Source organism: Drosophila guanche, unplaced genomic scaffold (assembly GCF_900245975.1).
Source record: "Drosophila guanche unplaced genomic scaffold, DGUA_6, whole genome shotgun sequence".
NCBI lineage: Eukaryota > Metazoa > Arthropoda > Insecta > Diptera > Drosophilidae > Drosophila > Drosophila guanche.
The window spans coordinates 6,703,044-6,723,801 of record NW_022995746.1 but is presented as its reverse complement, the minus strand read 5'-3'; the positions used below and the strand labels follow the sequence as shown (position 1 = coordinate 6,723,801).

General features: G+C 44.1%; 4 protein-coding genes across 9 annotated transcripts; 2 read left to right on the top strand and 2 right to left on the bottom strand.

Annotated features, from left to right (window-relative positions):
• Positions 1–7: 7 nt before the first annotated feature.
• Positions 8–20,461, top strand: LOC117582350 (protein transport protein Sec24C). 4 transcript variants are annotated; one of them, XM_034270002.1, is made up of 8 exons: positions 9–601; positions 794–1,924; positions 1,987–2,443; positions 2,513–2,628; positions 2,709–3,576; positions 3,634–4,424; positions 4,493–4,666; positions 20,425–20,461. In XM_034270002.1, exons 1-7 carry the CDS (start codon positions 359–361, stop codon positions 4,631–4,633), a joined length of 3,747 nt encoding a protein of 1,248 aa, XP_034125893.1. In that variant the 5' UTR covers positions 9–358; the 3' UTR covers positions 4,634–4,666; positions 20,425–20,461. The 4 variants fall into 4 exon arrangements, with proteins under 4 accessions (XP_034125894.1, XP_034125893.1, XP_034125895.1 ...); XM_034270004.1 differs by lacking the exon at positions 20,425–20,461 and having other exon boundaries at positions 794–1,820; positions 1,860–1,924; positions 4,493–4,816; XM_034270003.1 differs by lacking the exon at positions 20,425–20,461 and having other exon boundaries at positions 8–601; positions 1,990–2,443; positions 4,493–4,816.
• On the bottom strand, positions 6,738–10,878 carry LOC117582358 (Golgi phosphoprotein 3 homolog sauron). 2 transcript variants are annotated; one of them, XM_034270014.1, is made up of 5 exons: positions 10,146–10,878; positions 7,830–7,957; positions 7,642–7,760; positions 7,402–7,577; positions 6,738–7,334 (listed from the first exon to the last, which is right to left on the bottom strand). In XM_034270014.1, exons 1-5 carry the CDS (start codon positions 10,362–10,364, stop codon positions 7,086–7,088), a joined length of 891 nt encoding a protein of 296 aa, XP_034125905.1. In that variant the 5' UTR covers positions 10,365–10,878; the 3' UTR covers positions 6,738–7,085. The 2 variants fall into 2 exon arrangements, with proteins under 2 accessions (XP_034125905.1, XP_034125906.1); XM_034270015.1 differs by lacking the exon at positions 10,146–10,878 and adding an exon at positions 8,233–8,259.
• Positions 11,088–11,627, top strand: LOC117582360 (protein C10). Its single transcript, XM_034270016.1, has one exon. It carries the CDS (start codon positions 11,192–11,194, stop codon positions 11,540–11,542), a length of 351 nt encoding a protein of 116 aa, XP_034125907.1. The 5' UTR covers positions 11,088–11,191; the 3' UTR covers positions 11,543–11,627.
• LOC117582353 (tudor and KH domain-containing protein homolog) lies at positions 11,626–16,739 on the bottom strand. Of its 2 annotated transcripts, none has more exons than XM_034270009.1 (5): positions 16,573–16,739; positions 13,554–13,923; positions 12,659–13,480; positions 12,491–12,597; positions 11,626–12,431 (listed from the first exon to the last, which is right to left on the bottom strand). In XM_034270009.1, exons 2-5 carry the CDS (start codon positions 13,850–13,852, stop codon positions 11,932–11,934), a joined length of 1,728 nt encoding a protein of 575 aa, XP_034125900.1. In that variant the 5' UTR covers positions 13,853–13,923; positions 16,573–16,739; the 3' UTR covers positions 11,626–11,931. The 2 variants fall into 2 exon arrangements, with proteins under 2 accessions (XP_034125900.1, XP_034125899.1); XM_034270008.1 differs by lacking the exon at positions 16,573–16,739 and adding an exon at positions 14,945–15,153.
• Positions 20,462–20,758: the final 297 nt, after the last annotated feature.

Below are 20,758 nucleotides of genomic sequence, written 5' to 3'. Positions count from 1 at the left end.
GACCGCACATTTATCTATCAAAAATACCCCGTACAGGCGACAACTTTACGTGGCAAACAACTGTCAAATGGCTGCAGCAAATGGGGGAAAAAAAATCGAATTAGGGAACTGACGTGGAAGTTCGTTTTTGCTTGCAACTATTTTACGCTTTTAATTGCCCTTCCTGTGCCGTGGCCAAGGAAAAAGCCAGCGGAACGATTCAAGTGCAACCAGCAGCGGCAGTCAGTGGACAGAAATTGTCCCAAATAAGCCAGGAAATTGTGTTTTTGCCTTGGCGAACTTTGAGCTGCTGCCACTTCTCCTTTCTCTACTCTCTGTGTGTGAAAGTTGTTGTCTGTTTTAATTGTTGGCTGAAAGTATGAATCCGAATATGTACGGGCCGCCGCCCACGCAATTCCAGCCACAGCCGCCGCAGCAACAGCAATATGCAGCACCACCGCCTGGGGCTGCGCTCGGTGCACCTGGTGGTTGGCCACCTCAACAGCAGCAGCCGCAGCAGCAGCAGCCGTCGCAGCCGCCGCAACAGCAACAACCACAGTATGGAGCGCCACCGACATCTTCAGCGCCACAAACGTACCTCAATGGCAACTATCAACAGCAGGTACAAATATAAAATCCCCTTCCATTGATCTCTTCAATCCCTCGCCCTGATAAGCTTTCCTCCATTCATTAAAAAGAGGTCAAACCAACCGATTTCGTAATGCGTGGTGGAAGAGTGGAAGCTGTGCTTGGAGATAACGAAAAGTATAATTAAAATTGCTTTAACATGTTCCTCCGTTTTCCTCCCATCTAGCTGGCCACGTCGATGGGCGGCCTAAATATGGGTGGTGCTGGTGCTGGTGCTGGTGTGCCGGCGCCTCCTCTGAAGATAGCCCAGCAGGCACCAGCTCCCACCGGTCAGGCTGCACAGCCGCTGCCCCCAACGGGTTTCAATCAATTCAATTCGAACGCTGCGCCTCTGCCTCCGACCAACAATAATAATTCTTTTGGTGCTCCGCCTCCGCCGTCAGCCAATGGAGGAGCAGGAGCCTATGCCAATGGACCAACCCCAGTGGGAGCCCCGGGTAGTGCGCCGCCACCGCGCACCATTACACCGCAGAGCGTGGCCAGTGGCATCAATCAGATGAGCCTGAACAGCGGACATTTGGCTGGCCTGCCGCATATGCCGCCGCCCAAGTCTGCAGCGCCCCAGAACGCAGCAGGAGCTGCTCCGCCACCAGCCCTGGGAGCGCCAGGAGCTCAACCAGCTGCAGGACCCTTTGGTGTCAGCACCTCAAGACCCGGACAGCCGCTGTTGCCCCCGGGCGCAGGTGCTCCGCCAACATTTACGCAAGCAGGACTGCCGCCACAGTCGCAGCCGGGATTGCCACCCATGCAGCAGGCCGGTTTGCCGCAGCAGTCGGGCCTGCCGCCCATGCAACAGCCGGGACTGCCACCACAACCGCAGCCAGGAGCAGCCTTTGGAGCACCACAGCAGCAGCAGCAGCAGCAACCAGGAGCGTCCTTTGGGGCACCACAGCAGCAGCAGCAGCCAGGAGCGCAGTTTGGTGCACCACAGCCTGGCGGTTACCCAGGCAGCTATCCAGGCGGTCCACCGCCACTTCCCGGCCAACAACCAGCAGCAACGCCACAATTTGGAGCACCACAAACAGCTGGTTATCCTGGACAGCATCAGCCAGGAGCGCCAGGATATCCACCACAACCCGGACAGCAGCCCGCAGCGCCAGGATATCCCCCGCAGCCCGGCTATCCGCCACAGACCGGACAGCAGTCCATGCCGGGCTATCCACCGCAACCAGGACAACAGCCAGGAGCGCCAGGATATCCTCCGCAACCAGGACAACAGCCAGGAGCACCAGGATATCCCCCACAACCAGGCGGCTATCCAGGGCAGGCAGGACAGCAGCAACGTCCTGGATTTAATGTGAGTAAAAAGTGCCATTCCCGTGGGTATTCTTTCATCACGAATCAATCTTTCCCTTGCAGCAACCTCCCATGCCTGGAGCTGGCAACATGTACCAGCAGGCACCGCAGCGACGCCTCGATCCCGACCAAATGCCGAATCCCATTCAAGTGATGATTGAGAACCAGAGGCTAGCCGGTGGACCGTTTGTGACCAATCAACCGGGTCTGCTGCCGCCGATGGTGACGACCAAATTTGTGGTGCACGATCAGGGCAACTCGTCGCCGAGGTTCCTGCGCTCCTCACTCTACTGCATACCCAACACAGGAGATCTGCTGAAGACCACAGCTCTGCCACTGACGCTGAACATCTCGCCGCTGGCACGCACCGTCGAGGGAGAGCTAGAGCCGCCCATCGTGAACTTTGGAGACATGGGACCGATTCGCTGCAATCGCTGCAAGGCGTACATGTCACCCAATATGCAGTTTGTGGATGCGGGAAGGCGTTTCCAGTGTCTGATGTGCAAGGTGTCGTCAGAGGGTGAGTGTTGGAGAAGCTTCAGGGATTCCTTTTTGTATGCTAATGTTTTGGTTTCTGTACCTATGACAGTACATCCCGATTACCATCAGCATTTGGATCATACCGGACAGCGTGTGGATAAGCATGAAAGACCTGAATTGCTGCTGGGAACCTACGAATTCCTAGCCACCAAGGATTACTGTCGTGTAAGCGAAAGGGAAAACACCCAAGAACCAAATCCTGTTTATCCAGTTTATTATTTATTGCCTTTCTCCTCCAAATACAGAACAACGTTCAGCCAGAGGTGCCTGCATTTATCTTCATTATTGATGTATCCTACAACACGGTCAAATCGGGTTTGGTTCATCTGCTGTGTGCCCAAATCAAGAACATACTCAAGCATTTGCCGGTGGATCAGGGCCAGGATAAGTCCAAGGTGCGCGTCGGTTTCATCACCTACAACAGCACCGTGCACTTTTACAACATCAAGAGCAATCTTGCTCAGCCACAGATGATGGTTGTTGGTGATGTTCAGGAGATGTTTATGCCCCTGCTCGATGGTTTTCTTTGCCATCCAGAGGAATCGGCAGCCGTCATCGATGCTCTGATGGAGGAGATACCTCGCATGTTTGCAGACACCAAGGAAACGGAAACGATTCTGTATCCGGCCATACAGGCAGGCCTGGAGGCACTCAAAGCCTCCAATGCCGCGGGCAAGCTGCTGGTGTTCAACTCCACGCTGCCCATTGCCGAGGCACCGGGCAAACTAAAGAATCGCGATGATCGTAAGCTGCTGGGCACCGACAAGGAGAAGACTGTGCTGACGCCACAGGTGACAGTGTACAATACGCTCGGACAGGAGTGCGTGCAGCAGGGCTGCTCGGTGGATTTGTTTCTCTTCAATAATGCGTACATCGACATTGCCACCATTGGACAGGTGGCGCGCTTGACGGGTGGAGAGGTTTACAAGTATACCTACTTCCAGGCGGATGTCGATGGCCAGCGGCTGATCGAGGACATAATCAAGAATGTCTCACGACCGATTGCCTTTGATGCGGTTATGCGTGTGCGCACATCGGCGGGCATACGTCCCACAGAGTTCTTTGGACACTTCTTCATGTCCAATACAACGGATGTGGAATTGGCCAGTATTGGTGGGTACACAGACCCTTTCTTAGCTTAACTTTTGTCTTACATTCAACCTCTTTTAGATGCCACCAAATCCATAAGCATTGAGATCAAACACGATGACAAATTGCCGCCCGAGGAGAACATCTATGTGCAGGTGGCTTTGCTGTATACCTCCTGCAGTGGCCAGCGTCGTTTGCGTGTCCTCAATCTCGCTTTGCGCGTGACCACCACCATTGCGGATGTATTCAAGAGCTGCGATCTGGATGCCATTATGCTTTTCTTTGCCAAACAGGCCTGCTTCAAGCTAATGGAGCATTCTCCCAAGCAGGTCAAGGATAATATAATTCACCGCTCGGCACAGATTTTGGCCTGCTATCGCAAGCATTGCACTTCGCCCACATCCGCGGGTCAGTTGATACTGCCCGAGTGCCTCAAACTGCTGCCGCTGTATGTCTCGTGCCTGCTCAAGAACGATGCGATATCGGGTGGCTCCGACATGACGCTGGACGATCGCTCCTTTGTCATACAGTTTGTGCTGTCCATGGATCTGAATATGTCTGTGAACTTTCTGTATCCCAGATTCATTCCCATACACAATGTCAGCGCTGAGGAGACGGAGCTGCCGACACCAGTGCGCTGCACGCACGAGAAGATCACAGAGGATGGCGCCTACATACTGGAGAACGGTGTGCACTTGTTCATTTGGCTGGGCCAGTCGCTGTCCCAGAACTTTGTGCAGTCCGTGTTCGGTGTCCAGGGACTGCAGCAGTTGGCACTCGAAAGGTTTAACATTACAGCGGAGACGCCACTGGCGCGACGCATTACTGATATTCTGGAGCAGATTATGCACCAGCGTACGCGTTATATGAGGGTAAGTAGAATCTATATCTTATGTTACCCTAAGTGAAAGGAAACTCATATCTCATATTTTCTTTACAGATCACTTGGCTGCGACAGAATGACAAGCTGGAGAGTGTGTTCCGGCATTTCCTTATCGAGGATCGTGGCACTGATGGCTCTGCCAGCTATGTGGATTTCCTCTGTCACATGCACAAGGAGATCAAGGATCTGTTAAGTTAGCACGTAGGCGGCTACACATACAAGCTGCCAACAGCAGCAGCTGCCTCCAGTGCAGGTGGACGCGACTGGTGCGACAGCTATTCCCAGAATCGGGCACGCATGCGACGGCTATCGTCCATGCGCAGTCGCTTTGGCAAGTGAGGCAAGGAGTAGAGTGCATCGTGCATCGTGTGGAGTGAAGCAGGCGCTGAAACTTCAATTATATCTACATATAAATACATATACATCTATACTATATATATATTATATTATTAATTGCTATCATTTCGTGCGTATCAAATCTTCCATTAATTTTATTAAAGTTTTCACATTTTTCGCATTGTTTCCAAACAATTTCCTTTCCCCTTTTCGACCTGATTCTTGAACGCCCAGGGCCTTTAAAAAGAAAATGAAACATTTTGTTAAACGAGGCCAACAACTAGCTAAAATTTTACTCTCTTATTAAATTCCATAAATATTTAAAAAATATGTAATTAAAAATTACTTGCAAATTTCCTCACACACTGGAGATATTTTAGGATTGAGGTTTGATGATAATGATGATAGATCATGATTAGTTTTTAGATTGTCTTTTCCTACCAAGAATTTTTTAATATTTTTGTCATATTTGTTGCAATCAATTTGCGTGCACTGCACCCTGCTTTTTATCCTCTTTACTTAATGTAACTCAAATGATTATTATTATTATTAATGTTTTAATGTGAGAATTATTCTAATTCTATGGTATTCCATGCCTCCCCTCCCTAATCACACTACTCCTCGTCCCTACCCCCTGGTCCTCGTCGTATAAATTGACAAAACAAAAAAATATAAACTGTGTGTGCAACAAAAAAACAAAAAAGATATTTTATTGATGAATGAAAAACAGATTCCATCGAAACTGATTTTTTGTGCTCTATCGGGGAAACAATCTTTTTAATGATAAAAATTAAATAAAAAATGTAAAGAATTACGAAATTGGGTTTCACAGAGAAGAAGCCTGAACCTAACAACTTTCAGACCAGGGTTTTGGCCTTGCACACTCTAACAAATCAAGCATTGCTATCAATTTTGTTTAAATTGTACAATAAATAATAAAATAAGGAAACCAGCTAAAAGCCCCGGAGGATTTTCAATCATTCTTCCTGTTTTTTATGACCTTGCAGGTACCCTTGAAATCTGCTGTTCAGTTTGAAGTTCCCCAAGTTCGCATAAATATTTCCAATTTTGCACAGTTGAATATATTAGTTTTATGTATATATATTTATATATTGTATTATATTTTATTAGTCCTTTAAATAACTAAGAATTATTATTATTTGACGTGCACATTTTACATTTACATAGATTGTGTTTTTTCGTACTCTTTTTGTAGGTAGTCTCTTCTAATTTTATTATTTTAGATTTTTCTTCACATATATTTTTTGTTAAAATTTAGAAAAGTTTTTTCTTTATAGCTGTTAGAAAAGATTTTTTCTTGTTAGCTGTTAGAAAAGGTTTTCTTAAGCAGTTAGAAAAACCTTTTTCTCGTTTCCTTTCAATCAATTTTAATGTTCCCGAAATTCAATAACAATTTAAAATAAAATAAGAAAACTATGATGAATGTCTCTGCGAGTGTTTCTGGCTGTCTGTTTCTTTGTGGGTCAGGTGCACATATACTTATGTGTGTGGCTGTACTCAAGTTTATAGTTTAAAAAGAAAGTGAAAGTGCGGAATTTGAATAACGTTTTGAACTAAAATTCCGTTTGGCAATCACAAAATAAATGTATAATTAAAAGCACACACAATTTGGGGGGCATTAAAATATATTTAAATGTTTTTTATGTGGTATGGTATGTGTGTAATATAGTAGGATCTTCAGACAAAAGACAAAATATAGATTTGCACGGCACTTACAATTAGGGGTTACAGTTTATAATTACAAAAACATTGCCATAGCTCCTATCTCCTTCGATCTTCTGCACTCTCTCTCTCTCCCGAGCTACACCCTCAAAAGTTAACTGATTTGTATTTGTTTAGCTGTTTAGATTTATTCTCAAGTCAAGTCAAGTACTCTGGAACACAAGTTATTCTTTATATTTTTTTAGAAAAAGAACTTGAAATATTGGCTAGCATTTCGTTTTTGTTTTATTCGGAATAATTGTTGAATACGTAAATGAAATAATTAACCAAAAGGTGAACGGAGCAGTTGGATTTTGCAGCTTATCTTTATATCGTATATATATATAGATTGTATATCTTTTATGGCTGCTCTTCTCTCTGGGTGTTTGCTTAAAGTTTATATATATTTATATTTGATTGAAACTGAAAGGAGTCCCATCCCAGTCACAGCAAAAAGTTTCGTTTCTTAAACACAAAAAAGCAGCAAAATATGTATTCCAGATCTGTGTGTGTGTGTGTATAAATCCTTTTTTTGGGTGTGTGTTTCTTGTGTGTGTGTGTGTGCTGTTGAGAGGATCTAAGGTATCCCATTCTATTTCGTAAACGCCATAAAGACCGCCCAAAGTATCTCATTCGCATTCGGCTTGGCCGCCTCCGTTTCAAAATCAAGATCCAGCAGCTCTCGCACACGCTTCATGGCCACCTCGTAGTCATCGTCGTTTAGCGGTGCAAATGCATTCTCAATGACATCGCTGGCATGCGCCAAAAAGATTAACGCCAGCATACGCTTATCCATGCGCTGCGGATCATTCACCCATTTGGACAACACCGAGTCTTGTATCTACAAAAACAGACAGAGAAGAGTCTCTTTAGAAGGTATTCTTTTGTGGGATTATGCCCTATTCTACCTTCTTAACCAGACGACATTTGACAACATTATCGCTGAGCGGATGTGTCGTCATATCGAAGAGCAGAAAATTTTGCTTTTCCGTTGTCAGCACACCCTTCTCCACCAGATTCTTGGCCAGACGTTCGCGCACATTTTTTAGCTGGTAGCGTAATTTCAATGGATTCCAAGTTTCACCTGAAAAACAAAATGCATTTAAATACAATTTTAATTAATATTTAAACTAATAATAATTACATACCACTAAGATATTCAATCCAACTCTGGACCGTCTCTGGTGGATCTGTTTCCTTAATGTGTTTCAGTGCCTCATCCAGAAGAACATCGCCCGTCGCCTGATCAGATTTCAAAATCAATTTTCTAGGACACAGAAAATTTATAGTAATTAATTGAAGGGCAGCTCATATGTTTATTTCCTTGGGTACACACCTTGTACATAGTCCACGTCGTCGCATGCCAGACTTTTCAATCATTACACGTCCACGGATGCCCAGTTCTATGAGAATGCAGCCACGCAATCCGCTTGATATGCAGTCATTCCAGAACGATGTGTAACCCTGCACACACAAATATGAGAATTAATACAGTCAATTAATGAGGGGGAACGCCATTAGCCATTGATTAAGTTGGAGAATTTTCCCACTGGTATATAATTAGTTCAAGTTCAGTTGCTAAAAATTCAGCAGCAATCAGCTTTATTTGCATGCAAATAACTTAAGAGGAAAGTGCTCTCAGATTTATGGCAGAAAGATGCACAAGCGAAGAGTGCAAAAGAGAATACCCAAGACTGCACCCCATTCAACATAAACAATGCAATGGTAGATCTATCTACCAATTTGAACATCCATTTACACAGCAACCTTGTCTGGCTTCCATTGATGGAAAATGTCCGAACGCAGATCACGGACCGAAAGGTTGGTTTGTGTTCTGTTCTCGTTTATTAAGCCAAAACAAATTCAACTGTTCAAAAGTTTAAACAGCTGTTGAATTCCCGCTCGAAAAGAGCCTCAGTGGCCCTGGCAACATTATTATTTATTACTGTTACTTTTGAACTCTTGTTTCTGCCGTGCAACACGTGGAAATGCTGCATTTTGGTGATTTATTTCAGGTTTTTTGGTAAAAGAAATTCTCCTAAAGATTCTTTTATTGACCTTAAAGGCAGCCAAACCTCTAATTTCTCGTCAATTGCCAAACCCTAATCAATAATGAATCATTCGCAACAGTATAACAGTCTTATCATCGATATTTAAAGGTTCTTTAATGCATATCTTTTCCAATATTGAGTGACGTTCCATGGCGTTGATAAGAAGCAATGAAAACGGATGAATAGCAAAAGCATGGGATGTGGAACATTTTCTGTGGAAGTTCCTCAAACAATTAACCAAATGGTGAAAAAATGTCTCTGATAAGATGGGAGGGACTTGGCTGCCACACAGAAGACTTTCAAGCGAAACAATGGAGACGCAGCGACACGTTCACGTCCACGTCCGTTCCCTGGTCTGCGGGCATAATATACTACTAATAAAAACAAATAGACGTCGTATCACTCATTCACAGAGGCATACATACATTACTACAGACATATATACTAGCATATGTACTTACATCACTGAGCACGACAATTGAGCGATAAAGCGAGCGAGCGAGGAGCACACCAAATGAAATACAATACAAAAATAAAGTATACCCTCCAATGGGGCACGTAGTTTAATGGCAAACAAACCAAAAATTATGCAAAATGACTTACTGAATATCTCAATAATATGCAAATTGAGAAACAGACATTTGAACACATACCATAGACAAAATGAAAGAGTGAGAGAGGTATCGAAAAACTCGTTTGATGCCGGAATGCCCCAAGCCGGAGGCTGTGTTTCATTTGAAGTTTAAGTTAAAGAAGAGCTGAAGCTACTTGTATATGTTTTAATCGTGGAGTAGCCGCTGTAACAGGAAGTTAAGAGGTGCTTCTTATAGAATAAATCATAGACTGCTGTTGTACTTCCAAGGAAAAATAAATTAAAGTGCGCTTTCGCTGTGGCATGTAAAAAACTCAAGATACAAGGCTCCCACTTGACATCAACTAACTATACCGAATAAATCATTAAAATGATAGAATATTTACAGAAAAAATAACGATATATTTGCCGCCTGTTGAATGTTACCAAAGATCTGTTTCTTAGTGTCCGAATACCGTTTGTTCCATTATCTTTGTATTTGAATCAAGTTTATGCTGCCGCAACAGCCTGTGGATTGGACTAAACGCTGGCCTCAAGCTACAAAAATCACTGATTAAAAGAGAATACCAAGAATAACTTTAGATAGCGGCCAGCATTGAATTGAAACAGAATTAAAACTCATAGAGAATAAAGTAGCAACCAGCAGATAAGCAAAACGTCACAAGAGACACAGATTTATGGCCAAAACAAGTGGAGGCAGGGGAAGGCAAGGCAGACACTTGCTTTCCAAGCAAAATGCAACTTATATGGGGGAAAAACATTTAAAGTTTATTGCACAACAGACCTCCAAATGGTAAGACGAACGAGCAGGGGGGCACACGACAAGCCAAAAATGCAATAAAGGGTAAAGAGCAAGAGATCGCAGTCGAAGCTGGCAACATCTTTAACAAGCAATTAATTAGCACTCGAGCACGAAAGATAAGGCGCGAACAAACTCCACTCCACCGCACTCCACTTCCTCTTTCTTTCTATCTGTGAATGTTTTTTGTTTTTCTTTTGGGTAACGCACCTCTTTATCCTTGAGGCCCAGCAACAGGACTTCCTCCATAAGCGTCAGCCGTGTCTCCTTGGAGTCGCCATCATCGATGTTATCCTCCTGATCCTTGTTGCTATCGTTTCCATCTTGATTGTCGTCTGGAGTATTGGCATTCAAGCCACCAGCTGCACCCTCGGCACCGTTCTCGCGAGACTTCACGGTGCGCCTGACCAAGCCATCCGAGCGATTCATTTTCTGATGGAAGCTACAAATGTGATGATGGTGATGATGATGTTGCTGTTAACGCTGGCTGCTGGCGCTTTGCCCTGCCTGGTTGCTGTTGCTGTTGCTGGTTCTTTTTGTGTGTGTGGCACAAATTGCTGACTCGTCGGCTGCTACGGTTTGCTGGTGGTTGCCTGTATGCGCGCGGTCCTCTGTATATTGTTTTGTGTGTTGTTAGTTCTGCTTCTTTGTTGTCCCCCCAAACTTTTCTCTGCTTTTTGCACACACGCACTTTTCACGTCTTGCACTAGATTGCACTCTCCCACAAAACCGTGACGTCGTTGGGTCTCTCGTTGCTTGTTTACCGTTTATTTTTTGCAATATAACTCTCCAATTTAATATAATTTAGCTACACATTCTAAAGGTTTACTCGCATTTAGTTGCGTTTACTTTACAAATATGAAAACTTGGACAAAATAAGCTTTTTTTATTTTTTGTCGTCGCTTCTGTTTCTTCGACGTGACATTTTCTTGCCTAGTGTTGGAAAGCGCATCAACCATTGGGCTGGAAAACTGGCTCAAACACAGATTCACACTTGAAACAAATGAAAACCAACAAGTTATTTGATTATTTTATATTAAATTGGTAACTAAAACACTCACTTTATACAGTTCAATGCAATTTTTATGTACACTCAACAGCTGTTTGGCCAGTGTGGTAGGATGGTTGTGCGATACTTCACCTGCCATCGATAGTCGTGCCATCGATGTATTTGCCAGCACTAGTAAAAAAAACATTACACAGCTGAAGGATTTTTCGTAAAATTTCTTACTCATTTTCACTGCCACGCCCACGCCATGTCGTATTTGGCCAACTTTAACAACGAGAATGCCAAGCAAATACTGATGGACATCATTCGGTGTGTAAACCAGCCTGAAAACTCGAAAAAACTGTCGCAAGCCAAGGCCTCGGCTGGCAAGGAAATGTTATTAATGATGCAGCACGTCTTCCCCCTGGTCATGCAACTGCAGCTGGAGGTAATCAAGGGCCATGGATTCCCGGCTAATCGCGAGGGCCTAGTGCAGTTTTCGCAGCTCGTACGGGAAATGGAACGCGATGATATGGAAATTGCACGCCTGCGCAGTCAAATTCGGGCCATCTACCTGCCGCCCATAGCTATAAATACAACAAATGATATACTAATTTAGTAGGAAGTGTATTACCCCCCCCTTGCACCCAAGACTGTACCTAGGCTTAAGTTATCTCTTCACACATTAAAAGGCGAAGTTTATACATTTTTGTGTGTTTTTTGTGTAATTTTTACAAAGTTTTGATCGTCTATTGCTAAAAACAATAAGTAACATGGCATATAGTTCATTTCTATAAACAATTAAGGATTTGTGCCAGTCCACGACATATATATATAAATTATCGTCAGTTCCGAGTCTAGGATATGCAGCCCCCCAGCTTGCCGGGGGGTGGATACATTAAACAATTTCTTCATAACTACAATGTAAGGATATTGCCTTAAAAACTAAGCATTTTATGTACACGTCAAGTAAGGAGAGCTGCCCTTGAGTAAATTAAGCGAGCATAACTAGTGGTTGCCATGCCCATTTGTGGTCGGTGAATTATTGTTGTTGCCACTTTGATGGTCTGTCGTTGTAAGTTTCACTGGATCTATGCTGGCCAGGTCATTGCCATTTAGTTTATGCTGCAACTGCTCTAGCTGCTGGGCAAAATGCGCATCCTCCGCTGATGTGGAGCTGCTGTCGGCATCGATTGTTAGCGACATCGACATGGGCGAGTGGGGCGTCAAAGGCGTTGTGCTGGCACACAGTTCCTCAATCGTTGAGTCGCTTTGATTCGAGAGCGTGCTGGAACGTGAACGCACTGGATATTCATCGTCTAGGGGCAGGGCAAAGCCCTGTGTAATCATCAAATCGCCAATATTCAAATCAGCTCCTTCGGCGGGATCAAACAGCTCCACGCCTGGCAATGGTGTGCCCTCACGGGCGGCTGCATTCACTGCCGAGCTCACCTTTGGACGCTCTTTGTAGGTGACAACACGTGCGTTAAGCTTACGCCAGTGGGCCACTGAAATGAACAATATTTGTACCCATTCATATCAATTTTTAAATGGGGGTCTAACTTACCCTCTGTCATCTCTTCAAACTTGGTTATGGATGATTTTGGCCAAGTATTTGGCTCACTGCTAATGGTGGACTTGACATTGGCCAAAAAGCATTCAACAGCTTGGAATCTAAGAGGAAATTTTAGCACAAATTATAGCCATAGCTGTAACCCAGCGGTATGTGACTCACCTGAGTGTCAGGAAATCGGTGCGCAGCTCACAAATGTCCGCTGGGGAAATGTACTCGCTGTCGCCGTAGTCCACAAAATAAAGATCAATCACCAGCTCCTGGGGATTGTATTGGTTGGGCATAATGTCAACGATCTCAGCGCGATACCATTTCTCATCAAATTTAAATACAGCGGCCACAATCTGACCCACATAGGGTGCTGTGAGGACATGTTTGGCTCGGTTCTCGGCACTGCTATAGTAGTTGGTCATCTCCTTGACCATATCATCGAGTTTCTTCGACTGCGGACCCACCAGTTGCACCCAAAACTTGGTGGGCGAGGCCACAGCGGAGACATACACCTCCATGGGCTTGTCATCGCCACGGGCAGCCATCAGTTTGTCGCGCGGCTGCATGGAGCTGAGTGATGTCTGCGACGAGTACAGGCTGGAGCAGGCCACACTATTGGTGGGCGAACGGCGTGGCTCACGACGTTGCTCCACTTCCTCGACGGAACGCAGCAGCTCTTCTTCCTCCTCGATCTGATCGTCCAGCAATTTGCGTGCAATATTCACTTGCTTCTGATTGCCCACCAATGTGATCTTTGCCTTGCCATTCCGTCCGTTTGTGTCGATTGTGACCTTGGCCAACGAATGGCGTCCAATGTCCTGGATAATCTCGCCACCACGTCCATTCAGTTTGCTCACCAGCCGCTGTGGCACCTGCAGCTCCACCTTGACAACGGGTGCACGCTCCAGGTCACGTATGAGCAGCACACGGGCTGCCTTCACGGCCTCGGGTATGCCGCTAATGTCGCAAAATTTTTGTTGGGTGTCTTTATCGCTGAAAAGAAAGGAATTTCGGATAGATATTTGGTTTCTGCTGCAATTTTGATCAAACATTTAAATCCAATTACCGTAATCTTATCTTGGCCGTGGTCCGTTCCTCAATCAGCTTGATATTGGCACCGCCGCGGCCCATAATCACCGGCACATGGTCGTTGTCCACCACCATTTTGAGAACAATTTCCTTTGGCCTCTGCTGCTGCTGCTGCTGTTGCTCCAATTCTGATTGATTTCTCCTTTCTTCTTGGTCATCCTCATCGCTGCGATTCTTAAAGTATGCGTACAGCATGGCACCGCCCAGCGAACAAAGTCCCAGACCCAATATCAATTTATATGTGGGCGTGCCAAGAAAAGGATTATTGCGCAACATTTTGTAGGATATATTTTAGTTTGATAATTCAAGTCTCAAATCTTGATTATTCCTTGGAGCTGGCTGTCAAACTGCAAGAGAAATAGATCAAAGAAATATTAAAGGAAAATTGTTAAGACTCTGGCCAAGGTCTCTGTTAATATTTATTGCGTGTGTGGTACCCGGTACGAAACTTGTACTTAAAATAGAATAAAATACGACTTTGGGTAGGCATTAGCTGGGTGTAAGTGAATCGATAGAGGACGGGGGTTAGGGGCTTACATAAACACTTATCAACTGGACATTCAATTTGACAAATTTCCGACAGAACACAAATGAATTTTGGCACACAATTCGCACAAAAAGTGACTTCATAATTGAAATTGCCAGAGACAGAGAGAGAGGGAGGTGCTCGCTGCACAGAAAATAGATGTGTGACGCTACCTGGTGGCGAGAACACTATGCAACAAATTTTGAGCTGAAGCAGTTGCAACAAGGGATTTTCCTTGTATTAAATGGGTTCGTTCCCCTTACATTAAAGCAAATTTATCAGAATTTAATTGAAATTATCAGAGTTAGGCAGTCGTTTGGCATTTATTTTTGAAAATTCTCTAGCATTCTCTTTTGCAGCTTTCTCTTGTGTGGTATTCGCTTACGGGACAACCAGTGTTAAAAGTCTTTTCACGACTTGTGTGTAGGATAGTGCCATGAAAAGCCATAAAGTTTAGCCATTACTTTACAAATTAAACACTTGGGTAATGCATTGCAATTAAAGCAAAAATACATCCCGACATAGTCGTGCGAAGTGTTCTCCCTTAGCCAGTGTCCACAGTGTCTCTCGTTTTGTATACCGTCTTTGTTAAATCTCAATAAATCACAATATTGTCGAAGCTTTTGCACTGGTTCTTGGACAAGTTAAACGGGTTTATGCGCTCGTGTGTGTTATCAGACCGGTTTAATATTTATTTCCTCCAAATGCACTACACAAAAACTAAGCTCCTGTCTATCTATGTACTTTACTGATAAAAAACAAATTAATGTTGGGGAATACACGATAAACAACACCAAAAATAACTCATTAATTGGCTTTTTTTTCGTTGTTGTGGCGCTGACCTTGATCGTGATTTTAGCTGTAGACTGTTTGCTTTTGCATTAAAGCTTTTGGTTTGTTTTTTTTTTTTGTAATTCAAACAAATGCTTAAACTCAATGAAGCGTCTTATTTGAGTCGACAATCGCTGCGTTGTTTGGTTTTTCCATTTTCACGTCGTCTAATTCGTTCGAAAGTCGTAAAATTATTAATTCTCGCCAGACAGAGCTTGCCGTCGCCTCTACATTTCAGTATAAACTGTGGAAAATAAATCAAATTTAAATTTTTGGCCCCACAACGGTCGGTCGAAGCAGTTCCCCTTACGAAAGAGAGCCGCCATCAGCTGTTCTTACTCTCGCACCAATACACGAACACAAGAGAGCGTCTGGCTTCGTTCTTATTGTTTACTTTGCCGGTTCATTTTGCACGGTATTGATGGTATAGAAGGGTATATTGTTTCAATGCACATGTGTGTAGCTGCTGGAAGAAAGTTTTGGCGAACTCATAATGTATACATTTATTGATATCTTCATCCCTAATATTCAAAACTATATGTGGACACCTGTTGCTTGCCAATTGGATGTTTCCCTTTACTGTGCATCCAAGCACACAAACCATATTACAGGGTAGCCCATAATCGTAAGGTGAATAAAACCATTTGAAAGCCTCAAAAAATGAATAGAGCTGCATAAGCACATGTATGCGTATGACTCTGGTAATTAACAGCAATTCGACTATTGGCATGAATACAAATAATGAAAAGCAAACAAAACGTATATTAGCTAGCGGCAGCGTGTCTGATGCAAAGTAAGCGAAGGGAGAGGCAAGAAAGAGCGTGTGAGCGATAGAAAAGCTTGAGCCGAACAGAGGGAGAGTGCGCAGAGTGCTAAATTTAGTGAAATGACATAATAAACCGTTCATTTGGCTTAACTTGCTGTTGTGACACTTAAGGACGCCGCTAACTGTACAATCGAACAGAGTTGATTTATGAATGGAACTGGGGGACAACTAGGATTACAGTTAGCTTAAATAGATTCACCATTAAGTGCCGTACATTTGCTTTTAGCTATGGGGGGACGTTCCCAATACTCTCGGAAAGCAACATTTTGTTTGCCAACTATTGTGCGTTTCGTTTGCGAAGAGGTCACGCGGTGAAAATGCTTGGGATGAGTCGAATTTTCTATTGGCAAAGTTTCAAATTTGTATTTCGCATGTACGTTCTATTTATTGTCTCCGCCTGCCAGCCTGTTGCTAAATAAAGCCGCATTCACAACAAAAATCGACGTCATCTAAAGGTATTTAATAATCCACGAGGCTATTTGTAGAAACTTTCCTGAACAAGAATAAAGTCTATCATTCAGTGGAGTATATTATTTGCATTTTAGATTTGTATGCGCTGCAGGCTTCAAAGCTTTGTGAAGTTCTTAATGAAAAACCAGTTTGTCGAGGCAAAGGTAGAATTACTACTCGCAAAAGGTAAAAAGGTCAACCGAGTGGGTTTTAAATTGCTTTAAACTTGAATAGTTATGCACGTACACTACACACACACGGATGTACATGAATGTGCGTACAACTGATAGTAAAAGTGATGCGAATTCCGTAGCACGGCTGGCATGTGTGCGTGTGTCTCGTCCATTCAATGCGTAAACTTACCCTCTGCAGCTGGCTGTATGCCCGTCTTTGTGTCCTGCTGTGTTTGTTCTATGGCTAATTTGTTTATGATGTCACTATTTAACCATTAACTTGAGTCCTGGCTAAGAAGCACGATTTGTTATTGCAATTTGACAAAAAAAGCCGAGTCCGCTTAAAAACGTGCGAAGCAGTGTGACCGCGGACTTATCGACAAAATGTACCGACAGACCCTAGGAAATATACCGAAAAATACCGTTGCCTTTTGAAAATATACTGTAAATATACCGTGAATCTTAAATTATTTTTCCTCGATTTTGATGTTCTATTTGATATTACCAGCTTGCAAAGACTTTTAACACTGAAACACTAATTTAATCCGTTTGAAGAAACAATTTGACGTATTTTAAATACTACTTTTTATTGGTTTGCATATCTTGTTTTGATGAACTCAGTTTCGTAGTCAAAATATCCAATGTACATCCATGAAACAAGCCGCCTGACCATCAGAAATGTACAAAAATATACCTATGGAATTAGTTCACTTAGCCCCCTCCATTTACAGAGGTGAACACCAATTTCTTTAATATAACCTTATAGAGGAAAATAAAGCTGTATATTGATGAAATTGACTATCAACTGAATGTGGTAGTAAAACGAAAACAAAATAAACGAAGACAGGAACAAACGTGTCTCAACGTATCAAAAGAATGTCCAAGCACGTTCTTTGTTCTTTCTATGGTTATGTAATGATATGGGGAAATATCATAAATATGTCTTAATTTTTAATATGTTTTTATTATGTTTTATTTATTTTTATGTTTTTATTACACGTCTTGAGTTTACCCGCGACATTTGAATTTGTTAATCGATGCTGAAAAGAAATATCGGTACTTTTGTGCGATAGGAAGAACTCATCGGCTTTTGTAAAAATTGATATGACCATAAACTGAAATGGAAAATTTGTCAAGTAAACAGTGCTGCCCCTTGGCGGGAAATTTCAAATAATTATTCAACAGAATTTTCATATATCTTATCAGCGATTCATGCGATTCCACGCACCTCAATTTGGCGACATAAACTTTCGGCACAGGTATTTCCCTTTCATCTTGTTCGCCCTGCCCAGTGGGCGGTTTTAATTTGTGCAACGTTTTGCACAAATTGTCGAAGGGGAACGCAGTTTTTGTTTTTTTTTTAATATGTTTTAAGTAATTTGTGCACATTTGCGAATTTTTATCGCGGGCCACAAAACTTTGTCCTTTGTTCTTTTCGACATGACAACGAGCGAGTGCGCTCCGGCTGATGGTTGGCTCTCTCTCTCTCTGTCTCTCTCAGCCGTGACTGTTGTTGGCGCGGTTGTAATGATGACTTTATGACTTTATTTACGTGCAATAAAGGAAACATTTCGCTTTTGCCCCAGGCCAGCTGCCCGGATCCGCAGCCGGGCTTTGAGCATCCGGCCACTACTTCCGAATATAAATGCGATTTTCAAGTTAATTTATTCGGCTGCCCCTGTGATGCTTTTTCATTTTCCTCCCTACCAGAAAAGGAGAATCCGCAGCAGGCTGAATTTAAATGCGTTCTTAGTTTTTGGGCTCGAATATGTTAAATACTCGGCCCTCTACCTTTGCCAGGGACGACAGTCCATGTCCTGGCCGAGTGTGTGGGCGCTGCCAAGTGCTGGGCCATGTTAACATGTGCTTGCGCCTGACGCATGTCTTGCTCAAGTTTTTGCACAAATTTGCATTTCAATGATTAAAGTGTTAAAAAGTTGGACGCAGACAAAAGGACTAGCCTAATGGCTTTATAACAGGCCAAACATCTCTCGAGTCAGATGCGTTTTTAATATACTTTCACACCATGAACAAAAGCTGAAGCATGCTGCTTGGCAGGGTGTAAAAACTTAAACTTTAAAATTTAGCATTCAACTTTTTTCAAATTTAAATTCAAACTGATCTTCGCGGTCAGCGCGGCTATCGATAGTTGCGTGTGCGTGTTTGTGTGCCCCCCTATCGATCCTGCTCTTTGTTGACATTTGGCCAAAACAACTCTGACAGCGAACCAAAAGTTGTGTGAAAAGTTAGAAAAGAATTCCGTGTCGCCTGTCCATTCAATTTAAGCATCTAGATTCCAGTGCCGCAGCCAATTAGATAAATCACTCGCTCGACTATCCGCGCGGAGTGGGGGCACCAGCCGCGGCACAAATTGCTGCTCCATTTGCATGATAAGCAGGCAGGCAGGCAGGCAGGCAGGCAGGCATCGTGGCCAGATAAAAAGGTGGAACAAAGGACGCGTGTGGTGATGGTGCGTGGTGCTTTGCCTTTTTAATTGAATTGGGCGTGCGTGCGAATTGGGGAAATGCTGAAATTTGTTGTGCTAATGCAGCCACGCTCCTGCCAAACGCTGGCAGAGAGATGGAGAGACAAAACACTTGACGTCACTAACAGCAGCAGCGGCAGCAGTGCAGACGGTGGACATGCCAGTGGTGTGAGCGTTGCGATGCACGTCAGCCGCAGTGCGTGAAATGCATTTAAAATGTTCAGCTGCATACTTGTCGCCGTCAAATTACAGCGCGTCGAGTGCAACACGCTTTGTGCATGCACAGCAGCGCGGAGAGAGAGCGGAGCAAAGCAGTGCTGTAAGTGCGAGTGAGTGCCCTGCCATGTGTTTTTGAAATGCACTTGAAGCACGCATTAGAGAGAGTGAAACAATGGCAGACAAGAACGGAATGGAATGGAACGTAACGGCTTGTCTCTGCCTTGTGAGCTTTTTCTGGGAATTGCACAGATTAACCGGTACGTACACAACGATTTAATGTAACGTAATGTAAGTACACTGCTTGCCACACAATTGATATGCACAGCCAGAAGCATAAGGAGAGAGCCATTATGGGGGGGAGACGCACTGAGCAGAGAGCTCTTACAGATCTCCAGTTTACAGTTCTGCTTGTGCGTGTGTGCGTGTGTGCGTGTGTGCGTGCGTTCTCGAAAACCCTTTTGTTTGTTTAAGCTCCGGAAACAACAAAACAAAACAAAACAAAGCAAACAAGACGACAACCGACATACGGACAGACGGCAGACTGAAGCTGTTGTTGCTGCTGCTGTTGCAGGGTTTTAGTTTACCGATGAGGCTTTTACGGGCTTAACATATTAATTAAACCTGAAGTGGAAACACGAAGCCCGACACAGGGTCAACTTTAAATTAAGTTTTAATCTGTTGCTCATATTTAAACAGCAGTCACCCAGCATCCCACCAGCCCATCCAGCATTCAGCCAGCATTCCCTCAGCATTCAGTCAGCCAGCATTTCCTTGTGTCTGTCTGACTGATGATTGTTTCGGTGACAAAAACCCAACCCAAGTGCTTATCGGTGTAGGCATTTCTGTTGCTGCAGCACACTAATTGAAATTGGTCATTTGTGGGAGGGAGACAGACTGACGCGTGACAGCAACCGAAGATGCTCAAGGGGATGCCAACTCAGGCAGCACTGAGAACAGTGTTGAGTAATTTCCGCAACTTCGCAATCCTCAACAGGTGCAGTCCGGCGCTACGATCGATAGGTAATCCTCACCCAATCATGTCCAGAAAAAACCACATAACTCTAGGCTTATGGCACACACATGATGCAGCAGGCTCCGTCTCCTACTTCCTGGCAGATTGACAGCTTAATAAATTAAAATGCATTAAGTGGCTGTGCGTAGATTTGCGGCAGCTATAAATCTTTCACCCCACATCCGACTCCAAACGGATGAACAGACGCAGCCATTGCCGAGATGCCTTTGGGCTTAAATATTATATTGTAATTCAAATATTTATGGCCATCAGCGTAAATAAAACTGTCTACTAAACATGGCCGGGAGCAGGAGCAGGAGCTAGAGCAGCAGCAGCAGCAGCAGCAGCCTCCTCGTGATGTATGTGGCTCAGGTGAGCCGCCGCCACCTGTCACACCTTTGCTACTGCTCCTGCCCTGTCCTGTCCTGTCTTCCACTGTAAGCTCGCAAGGCAACAAATTCTCACGCACCCAGCCATTGACACGCTGCTGCTAAGCTGTTGAAGGGAGGCCACGGCACCCGCAGCTGGCAAAATGAAACACCAACAGAGGAAACGACTGCGGGAGCACTCAGCTAACAGCCCGAGGCGGCAAACAGCAGGCAGCAGGAACCCCCAAAAATAGGAGGGTAAGAAATCAAAAACATGCAAAGTAGATGCATA

Excerpts from the sequence above, each read along its gene's own strand:
- LOC117582350 (XM_034270002.1), top strand. The coding sequence starts at position 359 with ATGAATCCGAATATGTACGGGCCGCCGCCCACGCAATTCCAGCCACAG. Across the intron at positions 1,925-1,986 it reads AGCAACGTCCTGGATTTAAT|CAACCTCCCATGCCTGGAGC; the intron begins GTGAGTAAAAAG and ends TTTCCCTTGCAG. Across the intron at positions 3,577-3,633 it reads TGTGGAATTGGCCAGTATTG|ATGCCACCAAATCCATAAGC; the intron begins GTGGGTACACAG and ends AACCTCTTTTAG.
- LOC117582358 (XM_034270014.1), bottom strand. The coding sequence starts at position 10,364 with ATGAATCGCTCGGATGGCTTGGTCAGGCGCACCGTGAAGTCTCGCGAG. Across the intron at positions 7,578-7,641 it reads TTGGATTGAATATCTTAGTG|GTGAAACTTGGAATCCATTG; the intron begins GTATGTAATTAT and ends TTTGTTTTTCAG. Across the intron at positions 7,335-7,401 it reads AATGTCGTCTGGTTAAGAAG|ATACAAGACTCGGTGTTGTC; the intron begins GTAGAATAGGGC and ends CTGTTTTTGTAG.
- LOC117582360 (XM_034270016.1), top strand. The coding sequence starts at position 11,192 with ATGTCGTATTTGGCCAACTTTAACAACGAGAATGCCAAGCAAATACTG.
- LOC117582353 (XM_034270009.1), bottom strand. The coding sequence starts at position 13,852 with ATGTTGCGCAATAATCCTTTTCTTGGCACGCCCACATATAAATTGATA. Across the intron at positions 12,598-12,658 it reads ACCGATTTCCTGACACTCAG|ATTCCAAGCTGTTGAATGCT; the intron begins GTGAGTCACATA and ends ATTTCCTCTTAG. Across the intron at positions 12,432-12,490 it reads GTTTGAAGAGATGACAGAGG|TGGCCCACTGGCGTAAGCTT; the intron begins GTAAGTTAGACC and ends TGTTCATTTCAG.